Raw genomic sequence first — 26,854 nt, 5'->3', positions numbered from 1 at the left:
CAACTAATATTTGCACCTTGTATGATCTACCTTCGGCGAAGGGGTCATTTGAAGACGGTTTAGGGTTTAAAAAAAGTACTTTTATAAAGCTAAGAACAATATTTAACGAACAAAACGCTATCAGCGCCTTTCACTCAATAGCTTACTGTGAGAACAAAGGCCTCGAGTGTTTGTTCGCGTTTTCGGGTTTGAAGTGAATGGATTCTACAGAATACCGGAGATTTGGAAGGAAAACCGCAAGTTTGCAACAAAACGCAGTGAAATATCACTAAACAAATGTGCCACCTCTTTCTGCAAGGACGCCTAACCCAAAGAATTGAAATAATCGCGATGAACTTACGCCCAGTGCTAGATCTTTCCGCAACAGTAAAAGTTTGTGGGTGGATGAATTTCTAATGGCCAACGTGATTTGTTTTATTGAAAATGAAAGAAGTTTCCACCCTCCATTGTTGCGTGACGGACACACAAATATCACCAAGCAGAAGAGTACCTTATATTGTTCACTAGAGAAAATAAATACTTCATCTACGAGTCCATATTGTCAATTTAATATGCTGTAAAAAACAAAGGAGAAGAGAGTGTTTGAAAAAGCGTCAATAACATTTTATTCATTTGTTACATAAGCGTGGACGTGCTTGATCAAAATCAACTAAAGTTTGGTCGACGAGTGTTTTCATCAACCGCGAAAACTTGAAGCAGTTATTAATCAACTTCTCATGCACAACTTCTTATGGTGAAAAAAAAAAAAAAAATCAACAATTCTCCTTGAGTAATAAAAAAAAGTGTAAGTTTCATTCATTCATAATTCCTTATCGTTGACCACACTATTTTTATCAATTTAATTCGACTGAAAGATTATCTTTCCAAACAAGGAAAGTGTTTCTATTTTCAAGTGCCAAATTTCCTGTCTTTTTCTCGTTCAGCGTCAAACTTGCGGAACTCAACGCGTTATTTAGTGTTCTTCTTTTTCCATGCAAAAATTTCCTGAAACAATAAAAATCCCACCCTTGAAGGGACGTGAGGTCTATGTAACCGCAGGAAATTCGACCACTTGGTGTAAGATTGAGTTGTTTAAAAGTTAGCGTGATTACCTCACGAATTGAGCAAGACGAAACAAGATTAAAGATGACGCAATTTGACAGCCACGTGAAGTTATAATCTCCAAGGTCGACCCCAAAAATGTACCTGTTTACTGAAAAAGCGCAACGTAATTCCTTGACGTGGATTTTCTGACACCAGTTTATTTCAAAAAGTGGTTCGTGACTTAGCGAAAGGTGTAACAAAATCCAATTTAAATAAATGTTTTTGTTCTTGAAAAAAATTCATGGCGTTAGTCTTTCAACTTGACCTAGTTCATCACGTAGATCTTTTTGGCACAGGACAAGTTGAACACAAAACAAAATTGCCTGTTCCGTGACTTTTGCACAATGAGAGAAAGGCAGACGAACGCAAGATTTTAACCAAAGACTTTCTGATCATCGTCTGCAAATTATCTTTACCCTCTTGAAATAGCAAATAACAAATAAACTATTCTAATAAAAACGGTTTAGGATACTCAGGACGAGGATCTTAACTTTTAATCTTTGGCCGATTCAAAATTAGATAAATCAAATAAAGTGGGTCACCGTCCACGCCAGGCAAAGCACACGATCGATGTGTGAAAGTTTAATTAAAGCTATTAGATTGCACCATCCACGACAGGCAAAGCACACGATCAATGTGTGAAAGTTTAATTAAATCTATTAGATTGCAAATTTAATATAAATCTGCACAGTCATGCCAATACAAAATTGGAATTAGAGACGAAATGATTTCACACCTTTCATTGCCACTTTCTTGAGAGGGGTTAATTCATTCAGTGATACACACAGCTTAATTTTACCTCTGCCAAATTTTTCATCTGATGAGGATGATATTGAAAGAAACTTCTAAGACAGAGTTGAGACTTTGCGTAGGTAAATTCGAGTTCTTGAGAAACCGTCGGAAAATTTCCGCCCCCTCTGAGTTTTATCACGGCTTGCGCGGTCAACCTACCAAGGGGTGGAGGGGTGGAGAAAAAGGGGGCTGAGGGGTAAATGTTACGAGCCCGGAGAGGAGATTATGGGGGGGGGGGGGGGGAGAGGTTCGAATCGTTGATTACCGCACGTCTCTAAGCAGGCCACGTTTAATCGCAATAACATTCACAAAAGAATTGATTACAAAGTAGCGATAAGCATGTGTAATAGCTCACCTTCGGGTAAAATATTTGTCCTTAACATGAATACGTGATAAACTCCGCAAATACCTTAATAGGAACAGACAAATCCCTATGCGCAACACATTTTGTTTTTTGTAAATTGTTCCTGTGTCGGATATTTATGTTACTCGCATGCTATCGAGTTGATCATGACTTGTACAGAATTTCTGAATGTCATAACGGGAAAAGATGGTAAACTTTTCAGAAGTGTATCCCGTTTGTAACTGAAGTTCAAAGCAGGATCAGATTTACAAATACAACTTTTCTATGATAGAGTATTCTACTTAAGGGCTTTTGGAATGGGAGGTGCAACTGGTCAACTGGTCTACATGAACTTTACTTAACAGGAATTTTACGATTTCGTCGGTAATGGTACGATAAATGAGCTTTGGCCTGTAATATCAAATGGAGCATTTCTCGAGGTCACTGACGAAATCGCAGAAGAAGAGTCACCATGATTAGAATTTTTTTTCCTTGCTGAAACTCGTTGCTTATAGGGTTTAGGGTAAAAAAAAAAAAAGGTTCCTTGACAGCGTACACAAACTCCAAAGGGGAAGGGAAAAATCAAACGGGAACAAGGATGAAAGGAGGACAGAAAAGAATATAACGGACTGAAAATTTAGGCTTGAAATCACATATATACTACTGAGATCTCCCAAGCAAGGGTAACCTTCTCTGAGACTACCCTGCTCACACCTGCCAATTGATCTGCTTGTGGAAGACTACACCAGGTTATTTATAATGTTACGCAATAGGAGATAAATGAATATTGAAAACTAAATTCAAGCAACATTTGTACTTCTGCAAGACAACAGACAATTCGCGCTTTCGCAGTATAAATAACATCTTAACCGCCTTCCTATAAACTTTACTCAGATCGTAAGCATGAAAGATCAGATGGGAAAATTATTAGAGAGGCTTTTATTACGAGCTAGCGCACCCTAAAGTTCCCTTTAAAAGCCAGGCAGCGTTTTTCATTCAATGTCTGTCCTCAAAATAATCACTTTTGTGCCAGAGTTCAAGTACTGGCCAGTTGCTTTTTGGACTTCTAATTATAACTTATGTATTTCATAAGAACACTTAAACTTAATTACTCCAATTACAATTATACACTCGAGTAAATTGGCTGGAGAAGGCTGAGCCCGGGTTCGAGAGAAATGAAATGCCTTTTGTTACTTTTAACAGACCCTTTCGCTCGAGGGAGTTCGCGAGGATCAAAACACCCTCTCAAAAATTATCACGTACAGCGTGGGGAAAGTATCTAATATGTTAAAAGATTTTATAAGAAAGAAAAAAAGTGAAACCCACACGTTGTACTTTGCCACATTCTTCGCATAGTTTAAGAAATCAAACGCAAACGGTGGACAGATCCTTAAACTGAGACTACGATTTCCTGTGCTAACCTTTAACACTGCATGACTAGTTCCTTTATTTAGATCAATCTTTTGGATGGTAAGTAACCAGCCATCTGTTAAGAATTAAAGATTTAGGCCCATCAAAGACTTCTTTCACTGTATTGTGAGGCTACATTCTCGTAATAAGGTGTTTTCTCATCGAGAACAACCAGTAATAATGACAAGAAATCGGTTGTGCGTTGTCAACTGATTACTAAGAAAGGAATGCTTTGTTTTTATAACTTATTAAATTTATCATCTCGCGCTTCCACCCTTTTGCATAGCACCCACCAAAATCCCTTCTGACGACATGCCAAAGGAATTCGAGTCGTTTCAGTTAAAACCGAAAATAGCTCTCCACAATTAAAAAAACCGATGAAACCTTTCTTGAAATTGGAAACTCCTGTTCCATTTTCGAATTTACCACTACATGAATCATGTCCTTTTACCAACTATGACATCTGGTCAGACAGGATCAAAGATAATTTTTTCAAGTTTTTTTGGCAGAGTGAGAAAAGTTGTTACTGAGTGGTGAAAATAATCAGTTGAAGAGATTCGGTTTCATAAAATCTTAGTATAGTTTTTGTTTTAATTACTTTTCTTACGAAACAACGTGTGAAAAAAACACAATAAAATATCTTATAGGTTTCCATTCCCTACCCCTTACTCCATGTTTTGTCGCGTTCGGCATTCGCGACAAGTTGTAACCCAAATTCGTTTCAGCGTTCAAACGATCGGAAGTAAGGTAAATAAAGGGATTAGACTAGTTTAGTTTCAAAAGTAACCTTTACACATAACCACTTTCTTTTACGCAAAAGGGCGTGAAAATGCTGACACGACACAGACGAAATAATAATCGTTTCCGTCGTCAAGCAAAAACGAGACAACAAAAAATCTCCAGGGAAAAAATAAACTTTTCCTGTTATGTAGCTGAGGAAATGATTCAGCAACAATGAAAATCCGTCTGCGACACCCAAAGTAAATATACCACCACTTCAACTGCTTAAAAAAAGAGCTTACTACGTATTGGTAAAATGTATACTGTTACAAAACTCCATTACACTACACATTCCTAAATAACAAAAGTCGTCTTTCAGTTCAAACCTTTGACGACAATTTGCGCGCTTTTAACTTTACAACAATTACAACTATTCAACTACATTACTATGAGATTTCTGATACAAGAGGAAAAGCACCTCCAATAAAGTGCGCCCTTGAAATGTAATTTTTGCTGTCGGTCCAAATCTATACCGAGAGGAACTTAAGTTTCTTAGTTGAGCAAAGGAGAGAGTTCAATGGGAGGGGATAGACGGAAGCGGATAGTGCTCCTACCCTTATCGTGTGCGAGCGAGCAAAATTCCGCCGTAGAAACTTAACAGATAAATGCATCATGATTTTCGGTACGTAAAACTTATAACCGTAAACTAGTTTCGACTGCGGGTCAGTTTGTCTTCGAACTACTGACAACAACAAAAACATTTGCTTCTCACCCAGTGAACGCCAAGAGCTGTATACCCATCCTCTTTCATTGATATTGCGGAAAATAATCCCAGTTCTGTAAACATTTTACTGAATTAAGGACATCGTTTTCAAACGTCTAGGCTGGGATAATGTGTGAAGAAAGATATGTTTAAAGACTTTTTTTTTCTAATTTGCTAGTATGAAACTATCAGATGACTTAGCAAAGACCACGAGGTTTCGGTCTGCATGGTATTAACCAACGCGAATTTCAATACTTCAAAGAAAAGGATCGTTCTGCTCCGAAACTTCACTCAGATGGGTCGAACTATGAGTGTCACGAGGCAATAAATACGTCCCCACCTCCATCTTCCAACGGCTTACTAGTGGTTCTTCGGAGGAAATGCACCATGATATTTCCATGAATGATTCTGTTGAGGCCCATTTTTTCCCCTTGTTTATCTTCCATTTAGGGCGCCGTTCTAGACTTTAAAGTAAGCTTGACCTTTAATGATGTCAAATCTGGAAAGTTCGTCTGTTAAAAACATCCACTCGTAGGCGGTTAAGGGCATCTCACTTTGAACGAAATGCGTCCTTTTCAATTTCGCTTAATAAGTCTTGGGAATCGTATCATAATAGCAATCCTTAGTGATACATTTGGCATGTTGTTAAAACGAGACACGTCCCCTTGACTTTAAAGTCTGTCTGCCGAAAAACGTCATATTATTGTACTTAATAACAAGTTAAGCAAACAGCTGTTTCTCGGAAAACACAGGAAAATTCGACGGGCAGTGGCCTGTACCCAACTAAAAGATCATGAGATCAACAAGGATAAGGCAAGCGTTTACACAATAACTGAGGCGAATATGCTACCTTTCTATTATATCAAGAAATGGATAGACATTCAAGTCTTCTCGGATAAGGACGAAAAAACCGTAGACCCGGTCTCCTGCATCTTCTCTGTACTGGTTAGCGGGGGACGTTAAAGAACCCACCCACTTATCGCAAAGAGTTGGGAACGTAGCTTCAGCTGTTGTGGTCTGGTCTGTTTACTGAAATTAGGTTAGGGGATACATTGATAACTGAGGGAAAGGTCATTTACCTAGTAGGGGACAACCTTGTCCTACTATAAACTAACCTGCCTTTCGCAAATTGTCAAATACAAATACAAATAAAGTTTGCGTATGAGAAGCATTATTTGTAGTGGAAACAGATCTCAAAATACTTCTCCTTTTCTGGCCTGTAGCTAATGTTCACGAAAGTTTTCATTTTTAAGGTGCTGCCTCTAGATATACCTAGATCGTAGAACTCAGAACTGGGTTGAATACTCTGAAAAAAATCTCCCTCCTCTTATCTGGAACACGTTATGGTTTTTGACCCTTCTCGAAGTCACCTCGATTTTTCTAGTAAAAAGCCTGTCGCGCAAACAAAAGTTCCAGTTATTCATTTTGTCACAAGCGTGGGACTATTACGTACTGGGTTCACACACGTCGAGGCTAGAGAATTCTAAGAAAAGTCAGAACTTTCTAATCACAACAGTCAATTTCTAATAAAATCTTGCCCACTAATCTGACAGATTTTCATAGATCAGTGTCATTCATTTGTTTTGGCCTGCTTCTTTCATCTTGTTATGGTAAGCGACCATAGAGAAAAACCCATTGATAGGTTAGGAGGTCGGTTATCTTGCGAATTGCCTTTGCACAAAAGTTGACACTTCTTGGGTCCCGCTTTTTTATAGAAAAGCTGAGGCTTCGATGAGCCAAAATTTACAAAATACCATAGTAAGAACATACTACAGTCCCTAAAAGTCTGATATGTTGGTTGCTATTTGGCTCTATTTTTCCTTTTAATCATTTCACCTTAAAAGAGACTGGCTCCTAACATCCCCTAACATTATCACCCTAACTCAAATAGAAAGGTCATGACAAATGCATGAACAACAGTATAGAGAATATGAATACTGACGTTATGGCGTAAAGGGTTAACGAGAAAAGCCGTATTTAGCCAAAGTTGATCAACGCGACATTTTCTCTGCGGCATCAGGGTGAGCCCCGAAAGCAACTAGCTACCAATCACAACCAACAATGTTAGTCCACATTCAACTTTAGCTTCAAAATTTGACGTTCCTTAAAATGAAAAAGGGTGCACCTTAAAGCGAAAGCAAACTACACGAAAGAAGAACGTCGCCCCGACGATTCCAACCAAGGAATCCAGCTGATAGTTGGCAGGCCTTAAAAACACTCTAGAAATTACTAAGTTGACTGAAATAAGGTGTGCTGTTCCTCATTATTTTCACCAGCTTGAGATCAAGAACGACCCCTCAAAGTGAGTTTCTTGGTTGCGATAGAGACAAAAGCTCAAGTATTCAACCAAAAAATTACCAACTGCCAGTTTCTGAAGTTAAGTTTCGTTGGCCTCTTATGTCTTAAAATCATTGCTTCGGGAGTACTTTTTGCCAAAGAGGTGCACTTAAAAAATTTATGACGATAAAATTTACGTGTCAAAAAAACCCTTTTTTTTCGTACATCGACAACCGAGCCGTGCGCTGAAACTCCTCTGATCGAAGAAAAAATTATCAGTGCATTCAAATGTGTCGAGTTTCCAAGAATATAATTTTAATTCATTTAACGTATCGAACACATCTCATGTAGTTCACCATTTCACTCGACTTGATTACAATTATGTACAAGCTCTTTACCTCGCACTAGAAGATACACAGATATATAGACGTCTCGTCTTATCTCATTACATACATGTAACTCAGCACAGTTACTTCTGTTTCCTCTTTGTAGACACGAATTCCCTCTGTTTCTTTTTTTTTTTTCTGTCGGATCCAGCCTCCGATTCCGCCGAGGAGTTCAGTTCAGCGGATGAGCGCGGGCTCATTTCCCGAACAGCGGTTAGTAATCGGGTCTACCTCTTCAATTCTCGCAATTTTTTTGTACCCTAAAAAGAAAACTCCTAAAGAGACAACGCTTCTGTCACGGTAACTGTCTTAGGGACAAGGGGGATAAGGCGGAAGACTGATTTTCCCATTTGAGGTTTTGTCGCTCGAGCTCACTGCCCTCGCCATGCCAAATACGCTGCTTCAGCCAGTCTCCGAATGGGTGAAAATCACCGTCCGTGTAATAAGGTTTCACGATGATATTAGAAGGGATCACAAACCTCACGGGGTCACAATACATCAACAAAGTTCTTCATTTAATACACCGAATAGGATGCTACTTTGGAGGCGAGTCTGGAATCCCTGTTCCTGGAAAACCTGAACTGTTCCCAAACAGAGGAGAAGTAGGAGGCAGGACAAACGATGCTTGACCAGCAGCAGTGGGCGAGAGTGGCATGCCCGAGAGAGAAGTCGGAAAGGCGGATCGAGTGGGTGAAGACATCAGCGGATTCAATCCTGAGTGCATACAGAAGGATGGTTGACCATCAAGATTCTCCCACCTGCTTATAATATTATTTTCTTTGGGAGTGTTAACTTTCAAGAAAAACTTTCAAGAAAACGATCACTCCGCAGTATCCAAGCCCTCCTCAGGTCACTTGCCCGATTCAAAATACTACTAAATAATAAAGAGACTTTCAAAATGGTTGCTTCCCACGGTAGCCGCCCCCCCCCCCTCCCCCTTCTTTGCACACGGTAAGTCTTGCTCGGTAAGTTTCATCCACTGTCATCATGAGCTCGGATTTTCAAGATGAAAAAATGGTAAACGAAATCAAACGACACAAGTGTATGGACACAAGGCCCGGGGGTGGTGATGGGGGGGGGGGGGGTGCTTCCCAGTGTAGTTATAGGGAGGTGCCGCTGGATGATGTCGCATTTTCGCGACTGGATTGACGATAATGGGTTGTATTTTCTATACAGTTATTTGGATGGGGTTGCAATTTTTCAGAATTTTGGAGGTAAGAAAATTCTGATAAGTACATGGAGGGATTTAAAAATGGATAAATTCGCTGCTACCAAAGCAGTGGCCCATAACTCACATTAACTGCGATGCTTCATTAACTCAACTATGAGTAAGTTTTAAAAGACTGTTCAAGTAGGATGTGGATGTGATAAAGATTCCACCTAGGATTATGCTCTGTCTCCTTGCATAAGCACTGTTTCCTTACGGGCGTTCGTGAATGTTTTCGATATACAAAGGCCAGTACACCCCACCCCCCCCCCCTCCCAACCCCTCAACGGCCATAAAGAAAAAAAGATGATGAAAGTGCTTAGGGTTTCCGGTTAAGATCACCCAAAACGTGACGCGAGAAATACTTTTGGAGGATTTGATCCAGTGTGCTTAACGTTAATTACAGTCGAACAATAGACAAACGTGCAGTAAGACCTGTACAAAGCTCGAAACGCAGCGAAATAAATTCGTGTTATGGCCCTATCATCTTTTTGCAGAAGTATTCTCTGACATCCTGATAAGCAAAACGCTAGTGATAAGACTTAACTTGTCGATTTGAAGATGCGGTAACCAGTTTACGAGCAGGGGGGAATTAAGCTTTACCGCTCCGAGCTTCAGCCATAAAAAGTGGCAAAGGTAAGAAGCCTACCTGGATCCATTTCGGTGTCATGCTCTAATCCTTCAAGCTGTGTGCTAGGACTAGGACTGCAGAGTCCTGGGGACGAGAGAGGAGTGATGGTAGACGCCAGAGTCAGCGGTCCCATGTCTGGATCTACAAGATACAACACAATAACTTGTAACCACGCCTTGATAGAGACCACGGCTTCGTGACCACGCCTGCACGAAGTAAAAGGTTTTGTGACCTCGTCGGCACGTGGGTCATGGCAGAGCATGGCTCTATTTAACCCTATCCAGTTCCAGGATGGGATGCTATTTCAAAGCTGTTTAAGCCGACAGAGCTGAATAACGAAATGTTACATGAAAGTTGCGCGGTCAACAACGCGGGCTCAAGTGTGCAAAGTTCAAAATTGAGCGAAAATGATAAAGGCTGACATTTAAAACCGTGGCATTTCATTGTCGTCGAAGGTATTTTCCTATTTCCAAATTTTTAGGACAAAATTAATTTTCGAAAATATTTAGGGGGTGTACAAAGTTTTTTGCAGGTTGTTCTGTAAAAGAAAAGCGGCAAGGAAAACAACGCCTCGAAGCAAAAGAATAGAAAAACAACCATGCAAACGACTCAAAATCCGTTTTCCGCGCCAAAATTTAGCGCGCATACGTTAATCAGCTCTGTCATACGAGCCCACACTGCCGATTGTGTAATAAGCAGCTGTGCCGTAGAACGAAACCCAAACACGAGAGCATGCTCGCAGGCTCAACAGACGGCGATAACGGGTCTTATTACACGACTCAGGCAGTCAGGGGGCCAATAACTAAAACCAACCAATCAAAATGCTCTATTACCGGTCCAATATTCTATAAGTATTGGACCGGGCACTGTCCCGAATGGTCCCGAATGATACTACACTTGTGTCCCTTTGAACTTCAGTCGTATAATAAATATCTCATTAACCAAGCTTGCTCGAGACCGTACTGGAAGAAGATCGGCCCTCGGTCTTTTTTGTACGGACCGAGCTGCGCTCGGTCCGTACAAAAAAGACAGAGGGCCGATATTCTCCCAGTACGGCCCTCGCGCTTGGTTAATAAGATATATTTATACATGTAGGTGGCGATAGACCACTAGTCACCAATTTTTACTGGAACTCCTGAGCCATAGTAAGAAGAATCTGTTATTGGTCATTCCAGCGATAGAAGGGATAATATCTCTTGCGGTCATCACTGGTCTGTCTACTTAAACTTGCCAGTCAATTTTTCTCACCTTTAAACATTTCCTCGTCGTGGTCAATTGACTGATTCATCGTTTGATTCATGGCCCGGTCTATAGGCTGCTTTATTGGAGAAGGGGAGTGAAAAGTTGTCATTCCTACTGGCATACGATCATCTTGATCCAAGCTGGGGATGGAATCGTCCTCAACACCGGAGGGGATCCCCTGGAGAACACCTGATGGATCCGGGGTGGATGTGGCAGAGGTTTTTCCCGCTAAAAGGGGATGAAAACCATAGGCAAAAAAAAAGAATGCTTATAGAAATAAACAATTTCATAAACATTACAGTGTCACAGTCCATGCAAAAAATATGCATGGACCATGTATCAAAAATGCAAGACTTTCTTCCACTTTTTTCCAAAATAATATTCACGTTTCAAGGGACACTATTACTGTTGAGATCACATGGCCTAAACGATTGTTTAGGGTTTGCAAAAAAAACAAAAACAACAAAAACAGCAACAACAACATATTTACGAGTGTAATTTAGGTAGATTTGACAACATTTTAAAGATTTCACTTAGTAATCAAGATATCCCCTGACTTCTCCACAGTTAAGCTCGCAAGCTTGAACCACACTTCAGTGACTTCGACACTTTAAACAATCCTGGCTTTTCCTGGATCCGAGCAAAGACATCCTTTGCCCTCCTTCGGTCAGCCTTAGTTTGTCTTCGAGGATCGCGGGTGAAGCGCCGCGCTACGCATGACTATAATAATTGTGACGTTGAAGTCGCAGCTGCCGAGGGAGCCATTGACATTGTTTAATGATTTTTAGCAGCCTTGTATATAGGGTTCTAGATTTGCCATTCACCTTTCTCTTTTCTGTATAGGTTTAGATATGCTTTTACTTATCAGATTATTAGACTTTGAATCTGTTCAGATTTGACTCCGTTATTTATAGTTTTCCAGACGCTTTGACAAAAAAAAAAAAAAAAAAAAAAAGGAGTAGATGTGATCCTGGCTTTTCTTGAGTTAAAAAAAAATAAAAGCAAAGCAAAAACAACAACAACAATAAAACAAAGACACAACTGAAACAAATAAAACGAACGAAAATTCAATAAATTTTTCGCTTACCTTGTTTGCTTTGTGGTTTTGGTAATTCAAACTTCACCCACTGGTATTTAGTACATTTTCGCGCTCCAGGCAAGCTTTGAATCAAATACTGAATGGTTGGGTGAGAGAAACCGAAAAACTCTGGACCCGAGCCTGTATTAGACGCGTCCCTACCCCTGTCGGGAGAAGAAATGTCACAGGTGAGGCACACACATTTAAAATTAAACGAGCGTCACTGCAAATGGCAATTTGCAAGACATCCTCTAGAAGCAGAGAGCAGGTTATTAGGTTTCTACTGCAACCTTCTTTAAATTTAGAAAAGTAAAATCAGCAGCTTTCCGCAGTCACAGGTACCTGGCTTTATTGACCGCCTTCAGTACAACGCAGTGGCAAGCTGTGGCCGAAGAGGCTACGATTGGGTGGTCTGGGTCATCCTCAGGACACATCTCAAACTGGAAGCAAATACAAGGAAGCAAAACTATGAGAAAAGTGAGATCGCTTGGAGTATCTGAGCAAACTGCACCCTCTTACCCTACCCCTAAGCCAACAACAGCAACTGATGACAAGTTCACAGTGTAATTTAATTTTAATTCAATTTATTAGATTCGCCGACAGGCGGGGACACCGCAACAGTTTGCGCCAATTACTGCGGGCTCAGTAAATCCACCCATCCCACCCCAAGGGAGGACATCCACCTCACTGTAATCTCGTGCGTGGGAAATGAACGTCTCCTACCCCTAACCCTGCAGGAGACGGGGCCTACGGTATATTCGTCCTTATCCGAGAAGACTAGAATATCTATCCATTTCTTGATATTATAGAAAGGTAGCAAATTCTCCTCAGTTATTTTAAGATCACGAGTATTGGTCCGGCCGGGGCCGAGTGTTGGCTTAGGGGAGGGATAAGTGCACAACATTACAGCTTTGGATTTTCACCGAACGACGTTTCGAAAGAAGTCAGATACAGACATTACACATTGCCGTCATTGTAAACTTAACGATCTGGCCCCGGTTGTTCTAAGGTGGATAACGCTGCCTACTAGAGAAGTCTCAATCCAGTGGATGGCGCAGTGCGTTTTGGTAACACTTATCCCTTGGATAGCGATTTATCCGTTGGATGGCGTTATCTGCCCTTTCAACATCTGGGCCCAGCTTTGGCTGTCGCAGCCTGCTCTTTGTATTTGTTCACGTAGTAAATAATGTATTGCTGAAGTGATGACGATAATGGCAAATTTATATAGCGCATTCTCTAAATAAATATGCCCTCATGCGCTAAACAATACTTTGCGGGGGGACTTCGGCTGCACTGCATTTAAATTTGAGAAGTTTACAATTTTTGAAAGGGAATTATGCAGGTGCCCCCAATTTAGTAATTCTTGGAAACAAGGCCAGACAACAATACCGGGAGCTACGTTCCCTACTCTTCGCGAAAAGTGCGAGGGTTCTTTAACGTTCCCTGCTAACCAGTATAGGGGGCTGACAGTTTATCTTCCTAATCCGAGAAGAATAGAACACCAAACCATTTATGGACGTTAAGACAGCAAATTCCCCTCATTTCATTTTAAGAACCTATGTGCCGATAATTTACACTATGTCTCACCCAAACAACGGTTTTACGTAATCAGTGATTTGTTAAAAAAAAACGGCTAAACCTTGTTCAAATATTCGGCCCCAGTAGTTGGTTCGGTCTGGGGACCGCGATTATCGATCTAGGGGACTGGTCTGAGGGCCTTCCACGTTGTCGCTATCTTTGGTTACACAGTTACACTGTAGTAAGATAGCAATATAAGATAGCAATATTAGTTGGAACAGGATACGCGAAAGCCGCGGTAAATATAAATTGCGCATACTTGCGGTCCGAATCCCCCATCCAGAATCTTGCAGGTGTAAATACACTTCTTCTCTGGATTACGCATGCTCGGATACGTCCTGGAGCTGCAGTAGCCCACGGGCCAAATATAACGTTCAGAGTGGAAACCGGGCCGGTCATGAACAATCTGTTAAGCAACAAAAGTTGTCACAAATTTACGGTGAAATTCAGTCCAGTGCTCCTTGCGTGCCGTACATTATTCAATTTGATAAGAAAGATGGTAAATTTTGAGCTTAGTCCCCAAATTAACCCTTTAATCTTGAGATAATTTTTTCTGAGTATGTGCTGCTGGCCTCTCGGAACCCCATGTGGTCTATCCTGTGGCCAATTATAGACGCCATCTTGGTCACTTTTGGTAATACGCTAACAACTTTTTAGCCCCGAATCTTCCCATTTTGAAATCCCTACTTACCAGAATTTTCTTATCCCTTGAAATACCGAGAGTGTACAACTCCATTTTAGCGACTCTACTGAAAATGCAACCCATTATAATCAAATTCAGTCGCGAAAGTGCAACCCCATCCAGCGGCACATTCCCATTACTCCTTCATCTCGGACATCTCGGGTGGATCTAGACATAACCGTCCCGTGTCGCACATAGACTGAATTCCCTTTTGAAGAAAGGGATTCATTAAGGTATATGGTCTTTGTGAGACATGGGACAACTCAGTCCCAGTCCTAACATGAAGAATACGGAAACGGTTCATATGACTTACCTCGCCAAGGCTATGAACTGTGAGACCTCCTAGCACAATGGGAAAAATGGGTTTGCCTGGGTAAATAGAGAACAACAACCTTAAGTAGAAATATTTGAAGCGTGATCGATATTTTACTATGACACTGTTCAATTGTGATTCATCATCATCATCATCATCAGTCTTCTTCGTGCTCTGTTGCGCATAAGGCCTTGATACTTCTCTTCCATCGGTCCCAGTCTCTTCAATAATCCTCGCTTCTTCCCACGACTTCTAACCTGCCTCACTTCTTTCCTTTTCAATCGAATTCAATTCAATTGTGATTACATTAGTTTTTTGTTGTCGATGTTGTTCAGTTGTTGCTTTTATGAGCGACACTTTACCTTTGGCATCCACTGCAATGGGCTGCACCTTCCTCTTTATGGCAGTACCTGGCTTCTTCCTTTTAGGTTTCACAGGAGGAGTACCTTGATTGGCTACCGTTGTGGCTACAGCGAAAGAAAATAGATGTCGGAACTACATATGTAGGATAGGGACGAATAAATGGAGGTCCCGTCTCCTGCAGGGTTGGGGGTAGGAGACGTTAATTTCCCATACACGAGATTACTGTGTGACGGATGTCCTCCCCTGGGGTGGGATGGGTGGGCAGATAGAGGACCACCCTAATTAACTTAGTGTTACTGGTAATATCCTCTGTAAATATTGTTTATCATTATTATTATTATTATTAGTATGTAGGTATTTTGACCTGGACCAACAATATGAGCCAATGGGAGGTGTCATTACTTCTAAGACTATTGTAACGCTAGTACGCACATTGAAATTTATGTTTTATAGTGGTATGATAGGCATGTATGTTCCTATATGAAGTCTTTATCAAAGAATGAGACACAACCTGTGGTATGATTTTACAATTTATCAATATCTAACGTCAAAGACAAGAACGAACCGAACGACAGACAAGGAGCAGTTTTCTTTCGCTTGTTTTGCAAGACAGCAGTTGTTTCTTCTGTTTTCCTTTGAAATTTTGCAGAAAATTGGTGCACGACCAGCTAGAATTATTCCCCTCAAGCATACGCAACATTTGATCGCTGTGTCGATAAATACCAACCTTTCGATGATACCGCTGCAGAAGCAGCAGCAACAGCAGCAGTTGCGGCGCTAGGTACGGAGTTCTCAGGTTGCGCTTTAGGCTTCTTTGGTTTGGCAGGCTTTTTCTTTTCTTGCCTTGCCGGCTTCTCCTTCTCTTTTAACCCGTCCTTGCCTGTGAATGGGGAAGCAAACAGCATTTATTTCACTTCTAACTGATATTTCTTAAGTGCACCCGTCCCCCTTCCCCCTGCATTTAAGAGGTGGTTTCATTTAACGACCTAAAACTTTTTAACTAAGAAGACGAAAAAAAGAGGGACCCGAAGAATCTGCAAGGCATGCGATACTAAGAGCCAATCCAACAAAATGTCTCCTTTGGTTAAACACCGTGCGGATGTCGAAATTACAATCAGGAAGGTAGCTGGAGTGTAACTCGGTGAGACCCCTCCACCATTTAAACAATCCTTGCAATGCCGCTGTCCCCAACATCACGCAGTGATCAGTAAACCAGATAAGACAAACCTGTACTCTCTGTAGCAGCCTTTTGAGCTTTTGCTGCCGTTCCTCCTGAAGACTTGGGTTCTTTCTCAGTCTTTGGCTTCACTGGTGTCTTCTTGGCCTTCACTTTGGGTGGCTTGGCCTTTTCCGGGACAAAAGGGGGAAACATCATCGGCGGTAACATGTCCGGAGAAAAAGGAGGATAAGGCGCAGCTTGGAACATCCCTGCCTCAGCAGCGGCCTGATACTGAAACAACCTCTTGAGAATGAACCTTGGAGAAAATGAATGAATAAGTACGTAAATGAGTTAGGTGCAATCAAAGCTGCTGGCTTCTTTACATTCATTGCATTTTGTATAACTATGTGTTTGTTTGGTTGCGATATTCAAAGAGGCTGGCCCGGTTCAGCTTTAAGCTGGTTTAACCCTTGACACCCTAACATCAGTATGCATATTCTCCATACTGTTCTCTATACATTTCCTAAGGTTCTGACAAGGAGAATTTGTTGAACAATCAAGAGCTTCTTGAGTTGATGATCGTTTCTTTTATTCCCGTGACTTTAATGTTTAATTCAGGGTGACATTGTAAGGAGAAATTTCATGCTTCTTACTTGTAGGGGTTAAAGGGTTCAAAGAGGACTTGTATAAACAATAACAGGGCCAGACGACAGAGCTGAATAATGAAATGCTACGTCAGCGGGTATGCGGTTAACAACGCGGGCTCAAGTGTCCTAGGTCTAACATTTAGCGAAATTAGCGGAAAATAATAAGGGCTGACCTTTAAAACCGAGGAACTCTGTTTTCGTCGAAGGGAACGACGAAAACAGGCACTTTCCTATTTCCAAAGGTTTTAAGCAACAGAATAGGAAATCAACCATGCGAACGACTCAAAATCCGTGTTTCCGTGGCAAAACCTGGCGCATGCGTATACGTTATTCAGCTCTGTCGGGCCAGACCATAACAATGAGAGCTACTTGTAAATTCCTTACTCTTTTTGGTGTCCAATTAGAAAGCTCTTGCTACCTTGGACACCGTGCACATCTCAATCTTATTTTTATGGCCAAATATTACCTTTATTTTTTTTTCTCTTTCTCTTATCTTTAATATAAGCCCTGTAAATGTCATTTATAGTGTGAAATAAAGAATTAAATTGAATTTCTAGACGTGCGTAGGTTCTTCGCCTGCTAACCAGCACAAAGAAGGTGCAAGAGATGGTGCCTACGGTTTTTCCTTCTTATCCGAGAAAAATAGAATGTCTAACCATTTTCGGTTGCTACAGCAAAGGCAGCGCATTCTCCTCAGTTATTTTAAAACCCTGAGTGTTGCTCCAGTTTGGGGATTGAACCCTCGAACTCTTGTGCGGCAGTCTAGCGCTCTACAACATGAGCTAACCATATGCAGTAACCAGTACAACTAACAGTAGCTTTCCAACATCATGTCCCCCTTTTATCAAAAGTTTGGTTGGTCAAACAACCAGTCTTAAGCCTGTGTATCTTAAAACTAATTAAAACCAATAAGAAGTTACTGTACACCGATAATCCTTACTTTCTCTCTGCTTTTGCTCTTTGAAACTTTGCCTCAGTTCTCTGGACTTCATCGCATAATGCTCCATTTTCCTTCAAAAAATGTCAATGAAAATGGGAATATCAGTTGATTTTGACAACCCTGCTAGAGCAATGTACTCTCTGATAACTTTCGATACTCAGTTCAAAATTTCACTTTAGATAACGATAACAACAAACTGTCAATACTTACAAACACCAGTTGTTTTACCATCCGTTTTATCCTAAGGTATTTTCTGTTGTAGTCAATGGGTTGTTTTGAAGTTGTAGTTTTAACAGACTGCAAATCAAAGAAGTTATTCTAATTGTTGCTGTTGTTGTTTTATTTAATTCAAGTGACAGTTACTTCAAGCAAAACCCTGCTATAAGTAAAGTGTGTGTTACAGGTATACCTTTCAACGTTAACATAATTATATCCCTTCTATAAAAATACGGTGCATATAGTTTTCATCTACAAATCTCAGAATTGTTAACCTGAAATTGACAATTTGCACTATATCTTTCATTAACTAAGAAATGATAAACACCACAGCGTACACTATCGAGTTATGGATGCACGCGGAAGGTTGTTAAGCACGAAAGAAGCGCGAGAGTCGCGCAAGGCGATAACAGAGAGCGGCTTTAGCTTCTTAAGTGCTCAGCAAACCTTCCAAGTGCATCCATCACTCAATGGTGTACGCTGTGATGTTTATCATTTTTTTTATAACATAACATTGATACATTGCAGCAAAAGAGTTGCCTTTCATTTAACGTGGAAATCTTACACGACCAGAAAAAACAAGCGCATAGAAACTAGCCTTTGCATTTGCTTACGTCAGCAGCGTACACCCATGGGCAAATAGCGTACACTGAATTGACCAATCGGAACGCGCGTTTTACTTTGGTTATGTTATAATTGGTCACTCAAGCGGGCTGTGTTTCACAGAACAGCTGGCTAAATTCGAAAGACTTAGTTTGTTTGAATATAAATCTTCCGCCTCTATTTCAACTCAAAGATATGATAAACTAATATCTTAAAAACTTTGTTTATCCGATTCAATTTGCAACCCAGACACAAAAAAGGTTTGAAAAAACGTGCGTAACTTACAGTACTGACCTGGAACTCAGTTAACAAAAAGTATTGAATTTAATTTCTTTTTAAAACTTTTGTTGGTTAGAGATGCAAGGACAACTAAATGAACCCTAGCTTTGATTTCTCTCTCACTCGAGCTCAGTGAGTGTAGAACTGTCTTAAATTTAAGTATTCACCCCCACTGACCTATTGGCTATTATTTTTTCTTTCCTTCTTTCCTTTGCAATCTCACAAGCCCGAGATGAAGGAAGTTAAATACAAGTATGTGTAGTTATGCTTATGTCTCTCAGGTAAAGCAGGTAAAGCCTGCTTAGGAGCCAAGTGGCTCATGAAGAAACTAGGAGTATTTCTACTCCCCCCTGGATGGGATGCCAGTCCATCGCAGGGTTACCCCCCCCCCAGCATCAAATTTGCCAGTACCCATTTAAACACCTGGGTAAACAGAGGCACTGTGAGAGTAAAGTGTCTTGCCCAAGAACACAACACAATGTCCCCCGCCAGAGCTCAAACCTGGACCACTCGATCCAGAGTCAAGCGCACTAACCATGAGGCCACTGCGCCTCCACTAACACCTGTCAGTCTTATTACAAACTCAATCACCTGATCATCACCCTCTGTTGTCTCATTATCCATGGAATCATCGTCATCTTCGTCATCATCATCCTCGTCAACATCGACTTCCTGTAAGATTATGTTTGTCACAAAATTAACTCTTTCTCTCTTAAGATCTCATTAGTAATTGTCCTTACTGTTTTCTATACTTTTCTTATAATGCAAGTTTAGAGAATTTGGTATTGGATCAACTAATAATCCCCTGATTTATATTTTTCTTTCTTCTCAACACTTGTCTGCTTGATATTGCATTGATGCTGTAAGGAGAAATTCTGTCTTGGTCACTCATGGAAGTGAAAGGGTTAAGTGTTTGGAGGAGACTGATTCAACTGCCACAGCTTAACTGTCCCAGTTTTCCAGTTATTCTACTCATTGATTTGGAAATGAGTCAACTGATATTAACCCCTAATTGATACTTTTCTTTATTCTCATCACTTGACTGCTTAATATTGTATTGATATTGTCAGGAGAAATTCTGTCTTGGTCATACACTTTGGGTGTTAATGGGTTAAAGAACAGTAAGTCAAAATCAATTTGTTATCAACAGTATAAAGAACTCACCATCAAGGCAAACCATCCAAAGCGATTATCAATTCTTTTAAATCTGGAGCTTTCACGAAAAGTCTGTAAGGGAAAACTTATTCTAATTATTGATCAGCCGAACAAATCATGCAAATGAAGTAAAAAGTTAGATCCCATTTTCTCGCCACAGAAATCCAGACATGTCATTTGATTCCAACATGAACATCTTCAAAACTTACTTTGTGATTTTTAAGTCAAAAATGAAAGAAATTTACTTGCCTCGCGATATAAGATTGACTCTAGACTGTTCAAAGCCTTTGATCTGCAATTAATCACCAAATGGTCAGTTCATCAAAGTTACTGGTAACAAGTACTTTAAAACTTTTAAATACTGTATTTCCTTGAAGAAGCCCCCCACCCTCTAATAGGCACCTCTCCTTTTAGCTGAAAAAATTCAGTTCTTTCATTATTATAAATGTTACTCTCAAATCAAAACAACTAACATAGAAATTTTCCTATACCAAAGAAGAAAGGAAAATAAATTAAAGGACACTCAAGGAGACACCACAACACATTTGTCTCGGGTTAAACATTTCTAAAACACTGATATACCAGGTATATAAAAATTTTAAAAAATGTGATCATCAGATCCATCACCAAAAAATGATTTTCCACAGGTAGTTCTTTAAGTTTTTTTCAGTTTTCTTCTTTTATTGCCATTGAGAATCATTTTCATCTCTGGATTGCTTCAGGCTTTCTTTTTTCCACCATGTGTTACACACAGAAAATTTTAAGAGGCATGAGGAATAAGAGAGTGTTTCCTTTTTGGTCTTTTTTTTTCATTGCCATGGTCCAATGTTTGGTGCTCTGAATTTCAGGTGATGAGGACCAGGTTCTAGACCCGGCCTTGTTGGTGTATTGTGTTCATTGGCAAAATGCTTCACTTTCACAATGTCTCTCTCCACTCAGGAATAAAAATATCTTATTGGACGTTTTGTTGTGTAGTATCGCTGAGTACTTTTATGAGTTGTGCTGTATTTTGACTTGCCCTAAGGGCTTGCCAAAATATGGCACAACTTGTAAAAATGTTGTAGGTCAATCTGTTCTTTAGGTAAATTTGTTTCAAACCAGGTTAATTTGATCTCAACCTAGGTCAGTTGCTGATGTCTGTCTGTCTGATTTTTTTTTTTTGGCTGTGTTGAGATGTCTGGAACCGGAGGTGAATAATTGTTTTAGTATAATTTCAGGTTCCAGACATCTCAACACAGCCAAAAAAAAAAAAAAATCAGACAGACAGACATCAGCAACTGACCTAGGTTGAGATCAAATTAACCTAGTTTGAAACAAATTTACCTAAAGAACAATTTGGATATATCAACAAAGTTTAAATGGTACATTGGCCACCGTAACGATTACAAAAGCTGACATTTCGAGCGTTAGCTCTTCGTCGGAGCGAAGTATATATACATATATTAAACTTTTATATATATATATAATTATATATTCACTCCGACCAAAGGCTAATGCTCGAAACGTCAGCTATTGTAATCATTACAGTGGCCAATTTACCATTTCAACTTTGTTGATATATCCAAATTATTTTGTTACTCCCACCGACGCAGCCCCAAACAGTTTCTTTCGAAACTATCAGCCTTTACCTAAACAACAAATTGACCTACAACAAAAATACTCAGCAATACTACAAAACAAAATGTTTTAAGAAGAGATTTACTATCCAACATACAAAATTGATATTTCAGTGTGGGTGAACTTCATGGATATTTCTGGAGTACAAATATCAAGTGATATTTGTACTCGTCTCACATGTTATTTGTACTCTGTGAAGCACAGTTGGATGATAAAAATGGGTACTGGTGAATTGTAATGGAACTCTGATGAAATACTGGGGAGTAACCTTAAAATGAACAGGCATCCCAGTCAGGGGGGAATGCTGATACTCCTAGTTGCTTCATGCTAAGGAAACTGGGATAAACTCCACCTGGGTGGGCCACTTAGCTTGAGTACAGACTTTTTATATATATATATATATATAACTTTTAACTTGTTATTATATATATATATTTATTAAAAACTGGATCATTGGATAATGCAATTCAAGACTTTTTATTGGCTTAGCCATTATGGTATATGAGCCAATATACCATAATCTACAAATATGGTAAGCATACGCATCAGCTTAAAATCAAAAGGGAGCTAAAAAATCCGGTTTCTTCTTACAAAACAATAATTTCTTGGGGGAGTTTTTAATAAAACAATTATTCCACTCGCGCTTGTTGGATATGAGATGATTATAGCCAACTCGGTGCTACGCGCCTCGTTGGCTATCTATCATCTCATATCCAACGCGCGCTCATGGTATAATTGTTAAATATATATATATATAATAACAAGTTAAAAGGCCTCGAGCCAACAGTGACGCCGCGCCAGAAGGATCCAAAAGGATTCACAGTCCAAACCTTGATAAATAATAGGAAAAATATTGTAGTACACGAGGACGGACAACTTAGAGCTAAGAAAAACATATACTCAAATAAAAAGTCTTAGGAAGTTTAAGAGACCTTCATGAGATGAAGGTCTCGGACCGAAACGTTTTTATTAAACTTCCTAACACTTTATATATATATATATATACACACAGGTTTGAAACACGGTGTGAGAGGAGCTAGGTACACTGTAACCTTGATTGCACAATCATGTTCACAGAACTGACCTGGGTGGGATGAGTCCACTTTCTACAATTCCATCAGCAATATCTTTGACATGCAATTTTCCTCCACTTTGAAGCAAAATTTGCTGAAATTATAATTATAGCAGTACTTATTGAATCCAAGGGTTCATGAACATTTCAAATAGTTATGATCATCTTTTCCAGCTTGAGACAACTCTTGTGGATGGACTCATATGTATTAACTTGCAGGAAATCAGTGCATGCCAGTGTTCTCCAATTGATGTTTGCTATGTGTTTCAAACAATTTCCCTATAAATACCACGTTTTCAACTCTTTACACCCGAAGATCAGTATGTATATTCTCTAAACTGTTATTCATAAATTTCCTAAGGTGCTTAGGCAGAGAATTAGTTTAACAATCAAGAGCTTCTTTAGTTGTGATCACTCTGTTAAATGTTGTGACCTAGATATTAATCATTTTAGGAGTCACACTGAAGACCCTTTCGCTCCCGAGATCTCACTGGTAATTCTCCTTACTGTCTGCCATACAATTCTTATGAAATTAGTTCAGAGAATTTGGTATTAAATCAACTAGTTATCCCTTAGTTGATATTTTTCTTTATTACATCCATTTTGAAATCACTCATGGTCCCTGTAATCTGATTGGCTCTAATTGGTGTGATTTATTCACGAATCGCACCATTATTTGCTCTAAATCGCATCATTTTACGCTTGACTGAGTTTTTGACACATGACGTCAAAGTCTTTCTGTTTTACATACAAAATAAGATGTAAAAGCATTTCTGGTTCCGCTTTTTATTTAAAAACTGGTTCAGTACTGCATCAATAAAATATTTGAATTGACCAAGTCCTGTATTTGGGTGATTTCAAAATGGATGTAACAAAGTGCCAATTGAACCTCGTGTTGTGCAATTTTGGTCTGAAATCATACTTGTGATTTCAAATCCAACTCGCGCTGCACACTTGTATAATTTTGAAATCAAGCGTATGATTTCAGCCCAAATTACACCCCACTCAGTTCAATTACCATTATTTATTCTCATCACTTGTCTGCTTGATTTTGTATTGATATTGTAAGGAGAAATTCTGTTTTGGTCACTCATGGGAGTTAAATGGTAGAGCGACAACACCCGATTCAGGGGTGATATTGTAAGGAGAAGTAAGAGGCTAGTCACTCTTAAGGGACAAAGAGCTAAAAAGATGTTGAGACACTGGTTGTGATAGAACCCAAAGGCTTTACAAGTTGAGGATGTTGAAAGGACACCATCAAGGTTGGTACATGTAAGAACAGGGCTCGAAATTGTGACCACTACAATCGCATTTGCGACTTAATTTTTATGTTTGCGACTAAAACTTCCTGAGTAGTCGCAAATTTGCGAGTAGAATAAAAAAGCCAGCAGTCGCTACTTTGCCACTACTTTTTGCCAAAATAAATAAAGAAATGAAAAAATATATTGTCATGTGCCTTGATTATCATAGACATTTGAAGATATAAGGTAAAATTGTATCTAATTTATCCGCAATGTTGTGCACACAATGCCATTACCTTGATTGGCCGCCATTGCAGTGGTCTCTTATTCATATGTATTGCAGGTTCATATTTTTGTTTGTTAAACCTCTAGATTTTTGCGACTAAAATTTGTCAGCTTGCGACTAAAATTTGTCAACTTGCGACTATATTTACGTATCAAGTTGCAAAATGGCAACTGAACTTTTCTTTTAATTTCGAGCCCTGAAGAATGTCTCAATTTCATTGATATGGGGTTACACGCTGTAGATTCACAAAACTAGGAACCGGGAGATGACAAAAGGTGAAACAAAGAAAAGGGGAAGGTTTGGCACAAGATCTAATTCATGATTAGCTCTTGCATCCATTGATCAAAGTTGTAAATCAAAATGTAAAACATAATTCCAAATTTACTTACTTCTGATGCCCTCAACAGAGTTTTTTCCAACAATTCTGCTGTGGCAGATTCTGCAGCATCAGCACTATTCAAAGTAAAAAGGAAACATCACCTAAAAATGCCCCTTTAATTGTACATATTAAAGGAAGAGTTCAAAGATTTCGTGAATACAATCTGTATTTGCACAGACATTATTTATACCATGATAATTACAACAAATTTGTTCAATTGACAGATTGATTTGATCCATAGGCCTTTGATTCATCTGGGATATGGATGAAATGTGCAGTGACACTAGATTTTAAAGCTTTCTGGATGAATGTAAGTGCTTGGTTAGAGCTCTTCTAGAAGATAATAATGTTCAGCTTTTGACCAAAGTAAATTCTCTCAGAATAGAAATTAGCACTTCAGCAACTATGCACAATTACCAAACTCTTAAGAGCCCAACCCAATTATGGGCTGCAAATTGATGAGTACAATTTCAACTTACTTGATATGACCAAATTATCTTGTTACCCCCACCGACACAGCACCACAGTTTCTTTAAAAACTTACCCTCTTTATTCATTTATGGTGAAGACAAACCAAAGTTAGGGATGGCAGTTTTGATCACTCATCAATTGGCCACCATAAAGAGTTCAAAAGCTTACATTTTGAGCATTAGCCCTTTGTCAGAGAGAATGGAGGAATTGTGGGTTGTGTGTGTGTGTTTATATGCAGAAAGTGGAGCTACGCTATTGGTGGGAACAAAGTGATGAGGAAAACATGAATAAATTAGTAGAATGAAAAGCATTTATCAATACCCATGGGTTTAAGGGTGCCAATTTGAAATATTAACTATTGTTCAAGAGTTTTGTGGCTTTCCGAGCTACCTCAATGTAAGGAAAGACTGCAGATTGCTATCTGCTGCTAAGAATGATTAGGTAGATTAAAGTGTCTAATGACTGGTTTTGATGCATCCTTGTCATTCCTTTCTATGTCGCGAAGGTGTTTTTGGAAATTATCGGTCACCTAGTCATCTTCCTGCTTTGCTGATGTATATCTTTATTGCAATAAGTGCAAGTTATGCAATAGATGATGTTGGCAGACGTGCACGTGAAGTGATCAGTGATCTTAATGGATCGTTTGGGTCTTGATATTTTCTCAGCGTTGTGAATGAAAGGACAAGTTTTGCATCGTGCGCGAGCACATTTAAAAGTGCCGGGTTGGTCATTAGTTTGGAATGAAATTCTGACCAAAAAATTGCCTTTCTTTTTGTCGCATTTGAATGAAAAGAGTGGAGGTTGCGAAATTTAAATGAATCGAATGGATAAACAAATGTGGTAAGAATTAAAACTTTGTTCCCCTGAATTCGAGATTTTCAGCTCGATCCATCGAAAAAAAAAAAACATTCATAAAATACGACAAAGACAAACACAATTTATTTTAAACTTACAATTCAGTTTCTTCCCCTTCGGGTTGTTCGTCAATCTCCTCTGAAGTCATGCCAGAAGTTGAAAGGCCTGGATCAAGCGATGGAAACAGGGCCGAGGAACCGATATCTTCTGAACTAGCAGGAGACGGTGAAAACATATTCAAAGCAGTAGGAGATAACATCTTTGCGGGTGGTAGTGTAATGACATCTGTATCAGTGAAAGTATTGTAAGTAACCCACAATGATGATAGATGACAACACCAAGAAAACACAGGCAATCAGGCCGCCATGTTTTGTTAAAGCCAGGCGTGGTTACTGAGGAAAAAGGGGTAGGGACTGGGGAAGATCGTTTTTTTTTCTTTGGTTTGTTTTGTTTTGTTTTTCCTTTCCGATGAAAGTAATTTTGTGAAACATGCCTCTTTTCCCTTGCCTTTCTCAACGGACTAACATAACCAAGCACTGCAAACACTGTACCGATATTTTCTATCAGGGGGGTTGAGGAGAAAACCACAGTTTTGGCCACAGAGCCCGAGAGGAAAAGACCGCCACCCAATGTGCTAACTATGTAAGAGCCAATCTGAAAACTTAGCATTGTCATTTTCAGGATGTTTTGCAAATCAAAAAGAAAATTGAAAGAAACAAGAAGGGAAATTAGCAGTTAGATCTTCGGGTTTAAAGTGCATGAGAGAGAAAAGTACTGATTAAACGAATATGTTGTCAGATCAGAACAAAAAAGCTTATAAGATATAGACCATCGTTGTCATTATTTTCAGTAGAAAGAATTAACTGTCTTGTATCATTTTGTTTCAAGCTGCAGAATTCCAATTAAACACAAAAATTTCGTGGAGGATTCTCCCAGTCGCTCTCTTTCTTTACTTCATATCAATTGAACTCTTTGCATTTGATTTGTTCTGGAAGTTTTGCGCGAATGTGGATAAGACCGATTAAAATCTTTATCGAGTGCTTTCATCAATGGCATGACCTAAAGA

At 39.5% G+C, this 26,854-nt stretch overlaps 1 protein-coding gene across 1 annotated transcript; it reads right to left on the bottom strand.

Moving 5' to 3' along the window:
* Positions 1–7,681: 7,681 nt before the first annotated feature.
* LOC111336559 (uncharacterized) lies at positions 7,682–26,183 on the bottom strand. The gene is made up of 18 exons (XM_088729096.1): positions 25,887–26,183; positions 24,473–24,536; positions 22,569–22,651; positions 20,117–20,159; positions 19,877–19,939; positions 19,304–19,384; positions 17,825–17,911; positions 17,615–17,685; positions 16,096–16,343; positions 15,596–15,748; positions 14,868–14,972; positions 14,506–14,561; positions 13,770–13,916; positions 12,275–12,372; positions 11,942–12,096; positions 10,861–11,082; positions 9,631–9,753; positions 7,682–8,488 (listed from the first exon to the last, which is right to left on the bottom strand). The coding sequence occupies exons 1-18, from the start codon at positions 26,045–26,047 to the stop codon at positions 8,310–8,312; spliced, it is 2,139 nt and encodes a 712-aa protein (XP_088585222.1). The 5' UTR covers positions 26,048–26,183; the 3' UTR covers positions 7,682–8,309.
* Positions 26,184–26,854: the final 671 nt, after the last annotated feature.

The sequence above is a fragment of the Stylophora pistillata genome, chromosome 7, assembly GCF_964205215.1.
Source record: "Stylophora pistillata chromosome 7, jaStyPist1.2, whole genome shotgun sequence".
NCBI lineage: Eukaryota > Metazoa > Cnidaria > Anthozoa > Scleractinia > Pocilloporidae > Stylophora > Stylophora pistillata.
The sequence above is the reverse complement of the archived record's forward strand: the minus strand, read 5'-3'. Positions and strand labels throughout refer to the sequence as shown.